This window comes from Bidens hawaiensis, unplaced genomic scaffold, assembly GCF_021521415.1.
Source record: "Bidens hawaiensis isolate Kalapana, Puna unplaced genomic scaffold, B.hawaiensis_p1.1 tig00062512_1, whole genome shotgun sequence".
Lineage (NCBI taxonomy): Eukaryota > Viridiplantae > Streptophyta > Magnoliopsida > Asterales > Asteraceae > Bidens > Bidens hawaiensis.
In genome coordinates, this window is record NW_027501220.1 from 4,772 (window position 1) to 14,489 (window position 9,718).

At 42.4% G+C, this 9,718-nt stretch overlaps 1 protein-coding gene across 1 annotated transcript; it reads left to right on the top strand.

The window, feature by feature from the left end:
• The first annotated feature begins 466 nt into the window (after positions 1-466).
• LOC143603719 (uncharacterized) lies at positions 467-4,249 on the top strand. Its single transcript, XM_077080437.1, has 7 exons — positions 467-568; positions 1,306-1,524; positions 1,579-2,010; positions 2,079-2,413; positions 3,094-3,600; positions 3,770-4,004; positions 4,052-4,249. Exons 1-7 carry the CDS (start codon positions 467-469, stop codon positions 4,247-4,249), a joined length of 2,028 nt encoding a protein of 675 aa, XP_076936552.1.
• Positions 4,250-9,718: the final 5,469 nt, after the last annotated feature.

The window sequence follows — 9,718 nt, forward strand, 5'->3', positions numbered from 1 at the left end:
TGAAGATTGCCCTGGGTTTGATAATGACGAGTATACCGATGAGGAGGAAGTCAGTTACGCGTACGGGGAGTCCAAGGGCCAAGGGTTCAATTCGAACACTTATCACCCGGGCCTGAGGAATCACCCGAATTTCAAATACGGGAACGCGTCAAATCAGTCAAACCCGAACATTCAGGGGTCCAGTCAGAATCGACAGCAGAACGGCTACTAACAGGGTGGTTCGAACAGTCAGTATAACAGTCTGGGATATAATAAAGATGGTTACCAGGGTAATAGCTCATCGGGTAATCAGAATCAGGACCAGCAGAAGGGTAGTTCGGGAAATTCAGACGAGTCCATACATTCAAAGTTAAATGTATTGTTGAAGGTTGTGACTGATAATCAGAAGGAAACGCAGAGACAATTCAAGTTGAGTGACAAGTCAGCAGAAGCAATGTGAAAACAGATTGGTCAACTCGCACTAGACATGGCAAAGTTGCAGAAAACTGCGGGTCAGTTACCGAGTGATACCACAGTGAACCCGCAGCACTTCAATTCAAGTTCGAGTTTGAAGAAGCACGTCAATCAGGTAAGTATTTTAAGAAATGGGGAAAAGTATGATAATAAGGTTAGGGGTCCACCATCTCGGGTTGATGGGGGTGGTGGAAGATATTGATGAAACAGTCATTAGTGACGACGAACCAGAACCGGTTTAATTGAAAATAATAAAAAGAAATTAAAATAAATGAACCGGCTCTGAAGGATGGCAACAACAACAATTCTAAGGACAAGGGGATGGCCAAAACCGTCCCCTATCCCGATGCCTTGTTATCGCCATCAAAGGTGAAAATGACATCTAAACGGGGCCCACAACAGGAAGAAATGTGGGAAACGTTTTGACAAGTTAAAATTAACATTCCTCTTTTAGATGCCATAAAATAAGTTTCCGCCTATGCGAAGTACTTGAAAGAGTTGTGGACAAAGAAACGGAACCGAAAGATTCCTAAACAGATTGATTTAACAGATAATGTGAGTGCAATTCTTTCGAGTGCTCTTCCACCCAAGTTACAAGATCCGGGAACGCCCATTATATCTATTCAGGTGGGTGATTTTAAAATGACACGGGTGCTCCTAGATCTTGGAGCTAGCATTAGCATCCTCCCGGGAAGTTTGTACGATCAGTATGACTTCGGTCCGCTTTGGACAGCCGCGACCACAGTTGTTCTCGCGGATCAGACACCGAAACTTCCCTAGGGAATGTTACATGACGTGATCATCAAGGTGTAAGATTTTTACTTTCCAGTTGACTTGTTGGTTCTCGATTAGGTTTCGGGTGAGAGAACCAAACAGCCCACGGTTATCCTCGGTAGGCCATTTTTGGCCACCGCAAATGCCAAAATCGATTGTCGAACCGGTACTGTAGACTTGGCATTTGGTAACCATAAGCTTAGACTTAATGTTTTCACACATGTAAATAATGCTCCGATTGATGATGAATGCTTTATGGCGGACATTATTGACGAGTGCATTCCGTTATACGACTCAGTCATGGACACGGATGGCACAGCGGAGACGTGTTTTATGTTTGACAGATTATAGGTGGAAACTGATAAGCAACTGGAAGAGGAGGAGAAGAAGCTGGAGGTTGCAGCTTTACGGGGAGATCGACCCCCATGGTCGGTTCAGGTGGAACCGCTTCCCAAGAAGATCGATACCGGGTTGAAACCATCTTTACAGGAAGCACCGAAAGTCGAGCTGAAGGAGACACCGAGGCATCTGAAATACGCGTTTTTGGGTAAGAATGATACATTGCCGATTATTATAGCTTTTAACTTGTCTTTGGAACAGGAATCTGCTTTGCTGAAGGTGCTGGTTGCGAATAAGGAGGCGATCGGGTGGACTACAGCGGATCTGAAAGGGTTTAGTCCCTCGATTGTTATGCACAAAATTTTGACAGATCCGGATGTGAAACCTGCGCATGATGCACAGAGACGGTTGAACCCGAACATGCGGGAAGTTGTGAAGAAGGAGGTGCTGAAGTGGCTCGATGCTGGAATTATTTTTGCCATATAGTCAGCACATGGGTGAGCCCAACTCAGACAGTCCCAAAGAAGGTGGGCATCCAAGTCGTCAAGGACGACTCAGGTAACGAGGTTGCCACCCGGCCAGTAACCGGGTGGCGTATTTGCATTGATTATCTAAAACTGAACGCGGCAACATCGAAAGATCACTTTCCGCTTCTGTTTACCGATCAGATTGTGGAAAAGCTATCAGGTCAAAAATTCTATTGTTTTTTAGATGGTTATTCGGGTTATAACCAGATAGCTATTCATCCTGAAGATCAGGAACAGACTACGTTCACATGCCCGTATGGCACTTTCGCATTTAGTCGAATGCCATTTGGACTGTGTAACGCCCCCACCACCTTTCGAAGGTGCATAATGAGTATTTTTTCCTATATGGTGGGGGAGTCTTTGGAAATCTTCAGCACATCTTTTGAATCTTGTTTACATCAGCTCGAAAGAGTTCTTTAAAGATGTGTTGAAACGAATTTGGTTCTTAGTTGGGAGAAGAGCCATTTTATGGTTCATGAAGGGATTGTTTTGGGCCATGTTGTGTCGAGTCGTGGGATCGAGGTGGACCGAGCTAAGGTTCAAGTTATTTCCACCCTACCTTATCCCACAAATGTCAAAGGCATTAGATCATTCCTTGGGCACGCAGGGTTTTATAGGAGGTTTAATAAAGGTTTTAGTGACATCACCAAACCTTTATGTAATCTATTGTTAAAGGATGACCCATTTGATTTTAACGAGGAATGTGCTAAGGCCTTCGACATTCTGAAACAGAAGTTAGTGGAAGCCCCGATTTTGCAATCACCCGACCTTTTGAAATTATGTGTGACGCGAGTGATTATGCAGTCGGGGCTGTTTTGGGTCTACGGGTTGAGAAGAAACCCGTTGCTATATACTATGCGAGCAAGACCCTCTCAGGCGCTCAGTTGATTTATACCACAACTGAGAAGGAGTTGCTCGCTGTAGTGTATGTTTTGGACAAATTTCGTTCTTACATATGGGGTAGCAAAGTAATTGTTTATTCTGATCATTCTACAGTTAGGTACCTCATGGACATGAAAGACCCAAAACCTCAGTTAATCAGATGGGTTTTGTTAATGCAAGAATTTTATTTGGAAATCCGTGACAAAAAGGGAATAGAGAATGTCGTTGCAGATCACTTGTCCCGGATTGTGATTGAAGATGGAGATCGGGACGGACCAATAGACGAGTCTTTCCCCGACGAACAGATTTTGGCGATGTCCCAAAACTCTTGGTTTGCACATATTGTCAATTTTAAAGTTGCAGGTGATTTGGCCGAACACTGGCCAAGGAGGAAGGAGAAACATTTGGTGTCACAGGCGAAGCAGTATTTTTGGGACGACCCCGATCTGTTCAAGATTGGAGTTGATCAGATGATTAGGAGATACATACCTGAGGAGGATGTTAGATTAGTGTTGGAGCACGCGCATTCGTCTTCATGTGGTGGTCACTTCAGCGGACAGAAAACCACGAGAAAAGTGTTAACTAGTGGCTTTTATTGGCCAACATTGTTTCGAGATGCTCACGAGTTCGCGACACGCTGTTTGAAGTGTCAACAACTCGGGAGTATCTTCAAGAGGGATGAGATTCCCTTGAAACCGATCCTAGTAATTGATATGTTTGATGTGTGGGGGATCAATTTAATGGGCCCATTCCCGAATCGCTTTTAAAACGCGGATTGGAACCACACCATATAGACTTGTGTATGGAAAGGATTGCCATTTACCGGTTGAGATTGCACAACGTGCTTATTGGGCTACTAAGGAAGTCAATACTAGCTATGATGATGCAGGTAAAGCTAGGAACTTAGCATTGTGCGAGATCCAGGAGTTGCGGGATGAAGCGTATGAGTGTGCATCGGCTTACAAGGCGAAAATGAAAAAGGTGCATGATGCAAAGATACGGTTGAAGAGCTTTGAAGTTGGTCAAAAGGTGTGGTTATACAACACGAGGATGAAGCTTTTCCCGGTATGTTGAAGAGTAAGTGGACGGGCCCGTTTTTGATTGTTGGAGTTGGTAATCACGGGCAATTCAAGATTGAGAATTTTGATGATCACATTCGACAAGTGGTAAATGGCTATAGATTGAAGCCATATTTGGAGACGGAGGATATTCATAAGATGGAAAAGGAATCGGTGAATTTCATTGTGACCTCACCGGTTTATGAAGATAATTGACACGTTCAAGGCATTGTCGAGCTGTAGACACGCAATTCAGCGCTGACTGGGAAGCAACCCGGGTTTGTAAGTGTGTTCCATTTTATGTTCTGTTTGTCGAGTCGATGTTTGACTTTTGTCTCGAGTTTTGTGCAGTAAATCCCAAGTGTGGGGAGGCTTTTGTTGAAGTGAAAGTTATGGAGGTTCGGTAAGCATCTGGTTAACTTCACGTCAACCCAGGTACGCATTGCAAATTCCAACTTCGGAAACGTGTTCAGGGTGATGTCGGGATGTCGAAAAGTGACCGGGTCGGAAAATGTCCGACCCCAAATCGGCAAAAACTTTCTATTTACTGGGAACCATCGCGTAGCGCGATGGTCTCGGACAGCTCACCATCGCGCTACGCGATGGTGTTTAAACCCTAATTTAACTAGATTTGGGTCGCGTAGTGCGACCGTTACCTCCATAACCCATCGCGCTACGAGATGGGTCATGGATAATCCGAAGTTTTTTTTATTAAATAATATATATATATATAACACCACCACCGTCTCCCCATCTTCATCACCGCCATCTCTCTCTCATCTCACTTATCTACCTCCGGCGACCTCTCCGATCACCACCGCCACTGCCATCCACTATCCACCTTCACCACTATCTTTCTCTCCTCACTCTATCACTCGACAACCACCATCTACCACCGCCGTACATCTTTTGATCAACTTCAAAGCTCTTCTCACTCTATCTCTCCTCGCCCTCTCTCTCCGTCGTTCCATCACCACCGCCTCAGTCACCGTCATTATTTTCCACCACCATTTCCTGATTTTATTTTCGAGTCTCGAGGTAAGTTACCAATCGTCCACTTTTAATTGAGTTTATTTTGATTTGGAATTATGGTTTGTTGTCGGGTTGCTTTGGGGTAGGTTTAGATCATTAATCATTGTGGTTCGAGTTGATTTCCTAAGTGTCAAGTGTGATTTGTCGAGACGAAGGGCTAGGGGGTGTCTTGGATTTTTGTTGCAGGGTTTAGGTAAGTTGGTTTTGGCGGGATTGTTTTTGTGTCGAGTTATGCTTAAATGTGGTGTCGGGTCGGGTTTCGTATAATAATAATAATACAAGTAAAATAAATAAAGAAAAATAAAAATTTTAATAGTATTCTAATATATTTTAATATTATAATATTATTGTAATATAAAAATTATAAAACTTAATTTTAATATCTAATAAATTTAATATCATATAATAATAATATTTTATTTAATACTAATAATAATATTAATAATACTTTCTAATATTTTAATATAATTTAATATTGTAATAATAATATATAATCTAATTTAAGAAAAGTTAACAAATTTTAACTACTAGTAATAATATTACTAATAATATATATAACTTAAATATCTTAATAATATATATATATATATATATATATAATTTAATTTAATCTATAATTTTAATAATATTTTATTACATAATAAACTAACAAACTTAATAATATTATAATAATATAAGAGATTATCGAGACCCGATCCGCCCGATTCTGTGAGTCTCGAGTCGAGTTCATTGTGTTGTGCGTTTTTTGAGACAATTGTCAGTCCTGTCTGTTCATTCGAGTCAATGTTATTCGAGTCAGTTGTATCGTGTCGTGTTTCAGGACTTTTGGAGCGTTAATCGTTTTTAGGTTTTTCGCCCGTACTCAATCTCCATTTGGGCGGAGATACCTAGATTTATTTTAGATGTAAATAGGATATCCCGAAATTTTTCTCGTTTTTAGTGTCTTATATTGATATTTTATCTCTGTTGTGCAGTATGTCAGATGTTCCAGGTTCTTCATCGGGCAACGCCGGGCGCAAGAGACAGAGACCAGCCGGCGCAGGACGACGTGGTCCCGAAGCCCGACCGAGAGGTGCTTCAGAGCCCCCGCAGCCTGTGGTGCGTCCACCACGGGTCATCAGGTACGACGGGGATGAGATCCCGATCACTCCCGATATGGTTAGGGAGTCGATCATGGGGACGGCCACCAGATCCCGCACATTATTCTCCGATTTTCTCCTTTGTCGGAGGAGCAGACCTTGTATCGTCGTTTCGCAGCGATGCAGTTCTTTCGACATTGGACGATCGACTGGACCCTGCTCCGTGCATTGGGCCAGGAGGTGGACGTCCGGGCTATGTTGAGGAATCAGTGGGTTCAGGCACTCATGGTTGGCTTGGCACAGTACTTCGATCTCACCCGTAAGTTCATTTCCACATTCAGACATGTGCCCACCGAGTACTCCGAGCCCCATGCAGTGTCATTCGCCCTTGGCCCTTCCTCAGTTCGTCATGGCCACCGGCTTTTACACCAACGAGGAGGTGCTGACCCCGACGTTTCTTACGAGCGCCCGGGGTTATACTCTCCGATCGCAGACCGGTCGGGAGTTTTGGCTGACAGAGGCCCAGTTGCGCCAGTTTTGGGCCACGATAGCGGACGGGGCCCACTCGAGCTCCGTTGTCGAGTCGTCCATTCGGGACCCCGTCCACTGATACCTTCACCACGTTGTTGCTTGCTCTATCGTGGGCCATTATTCGGGCCACGAGAAGTGCAGCAACATCGATATTTTTTGTTTGCTATGGATGATCACCGGCCGGGAGGCCAACATAGCGATGCTGCTTCTCGCGTCGTTCTCCCGGAGCCGTGGGTGGCAGGGCCTATCAGCCCAGTTATCTATGGGTTCGTACATCACTCTTATTGCAGAGCACCTAGGGGTGTTTGATCGCTATCCCCGTGACTATTTTACCCCAGGGCCCCGTATGATTTGGAGGATGCCCGGAAGGCTGGGTACTATGAGCTTCATGATCCACCTACGCTCATCCCGGTCCGACAAGGTCCTCATGCACCACCACCTACGGGCACAGATGCGGCTGTCGCTCTCCAGATTGGCATTCCTACGCGCCGACAGCCCGCATATGTTCCCAATATTATGAATCCACGGCAGCAGCATCCTCTCCAACAGCCACAGCAGCCGCAGCCGCCAGTCACACTCTAGAGCATACATCAGATGTCTGCTATTGTTGCTCTGATCATGGATTGGAATTACAACTATTCCAAGTTCGTTTTTAATGAAATGATGAGCAATCTGAAAGGGAAGAAGAAAGAGATGTTCCTCATGTATCCCAGATTTCTGCAAATGATTTTTGACTCTCACTACACCGACATTTTCAAATCTATTGATACATTAGATATGAAGTCAATGTATCTAATGTATCAACAGATTTGACAATGTCGGTGTAGTGAGAGTCAAAAATCATTTGCAGAAATTTGGGATACATGAGGAACGTCTCTTTCTTCTTCCCTTTCAGATTGCTCATCATTTCATTAAAAACGAACTTGGAATAGTTGTAATTCCAATCCATGATCAGAGCAACAATAGCAGACATCTGAGTATGAATGATCTCGTCAGATCCCCCCTTTCTTCCTGACACGCATGTGAAGAACGTGTGTATCAAAAACCTCCAGTATGGGTGAAATAGTTTCTTGATTGCTGGAGGATAAGCACCCTCATAACCCATCCTGATAATAATCTCAGAGACAGCAACAGCAGAGTATTTTGTCGGGTGATCAGGTTGATCACCAAACAAAAGCACATCCCTTATAATAGTCTCTGTGATGACGACCGGCTTATTCTGAATTTTAGAGTCAATCGACACAACTCCATCTACTCCTCGTGGATTGATTGAGGCATTATTCCAAAAATCAGTGATCATCTTTTTGCAAATGACAGGGTTTTCTCGTAATGTGTGAGAAATCCTGCAAGTGTTGAGGCCGACAATCATAGACTTGAATTCCTTGTGGGCCAGTGGTGGATCAAACAAATGTCCAACTATGTTATGTGTGTCCACAAACTTTAACGGAGCCTGATCAGCCATTACTGCACCAAACGAATCAAGTTAGTAAGTGTAAGCTTGATCACAATTATATTTTAAGCATTTTAGGTCAAGTTTCAAAACATGAGGGGCCAATGATGACAAAAACAAATTAAATGGACTACAAAGAAAAGTGATAACACTAAAATAGTTGTTTTCGGTCCACAAGAGTTTTTTGTCCACATTAGATTTCGGTCAAAGGGGGTTTCGGTTAAAAGCAAGTGTTCTCTGTCAAGATTAACAGAGAATATGAGTTCTCAGTCAATTCCAGCGATTTCGGTCAACAAAAGTCAACCGAGAACATGAGGTCTCAGTCAAGGCTAGGAGATCTCGGTCAACGAAAGTCAACCAGAGCTCTTTGACAGCGGAGGACAGAGAACCCTTTGGGTTTCTTCTTGGAATATGTGTCGTCTTCTCTAAGTCACCGAGATCTCCACTAATCCTGCAACAAATCCCTTTGACTTCTAACAATTTACCCTAAAACAATCCAATACCTGTAACTCGATCAAAAGAACACCAAAAACAATGGAGTGAGATTAGCTTATGTTTGTGAGATTTTCGGCTGAATGGTTTGAGATATGAAAGTGTTTTTGAATGAATGAGCATAAAATCTGGGATAAATATCATTTATACCCAAAAGGGATGGGCCGAGAACCCACAAACAAGCCCAACCCTTTGTTGCAGCCCAAATACTTTAAATCTCATACCTGATAATCCAGTCTAAAGCCCAAACAAATATAAACACATTGCAAACGACCCAGTTAAATCACATGTTTCGAGGAGAGTGATTTCGAGATAAAACAAAACAACAAAAAAGAAACATAAAGAAAACAAGAATAGTAAAATGTTATGTTTCTAAGTTATATATAAAAATAAAAAACTAAAACAGAATTTACCTAACCAGTCTTTAGAAAATCAACATATATTGGGATCAAATTTCAGCTATTTAAAAACGAACCACCCTTTTATGAAAAGATCCGAACATGAGATCATATTGATTAAGGTACTTTCATAATGATTCATTTTCAGCATTATTGTGACATAGTGAAAAGGTTGATAGCAGGTAATTTTCATGATTTTCATTGCATTAGTGATATGATTAGATTCGATTAGGCATAAGACTTACATGGACATCACTTATGGACCTCTGAAGCCCCTTATCTATTCTCAAGGCGTATTTGGCTTTCCCCAGATCACCCCAATTTGACTCCAACCTCCTAGTACTTGATCAAAAAACTTTTCTTTGTACAAAGCGATTTTAAGCTTTAAGGTTGAACGTTGGACTTACATGTCATCCGGACATACAAGCCTTACATTCAGGGTGCTTAGGACTTATTTTAGTGCCCCACCCCTGTAGTTCCCTGAGACCCCTTTAAGCTTTGAGAAGACAATTTTAATGATAAAAAATTTTATTTTTATTTTATTTTATTTTATTTTTATTTATTTTTTTTTTTTTTGACTTCAAGTATTAAATATAACCTTTTGGTGATCAAGATACTAACAGGCTCGTGTATGATTGGGTACTTGCTTTTCTGTCTATCATTCGGAGAGATGTATCTAGAGACATGCAAATATCTTCAAAAT

Bases quoted from the DNA above. Each gene is read 5' to 3' on its own strand.
- LOC143603719 (XM_077080437.1), top strand. From the start codon at position 467: ATGGCAAAGTTGCAGAAAACTGCGGGTCAGTTACCGAGTGATACCACA. The intron at 2,011-2,078 runs GTGCTGAAGTGG...AGCCCAACTCAG, and splicing joins GGGAAGTTGTGAAGAAGGAG to ACAGTCCCAAAGAAGGTGGG. The intron at 3,601-3,769 runs GTTCGCGACACG...CACACCATATAG, and splicing joins TTGTTTCGAGATGCTCACGA to ACTTGTGTATGGAAAGGATT.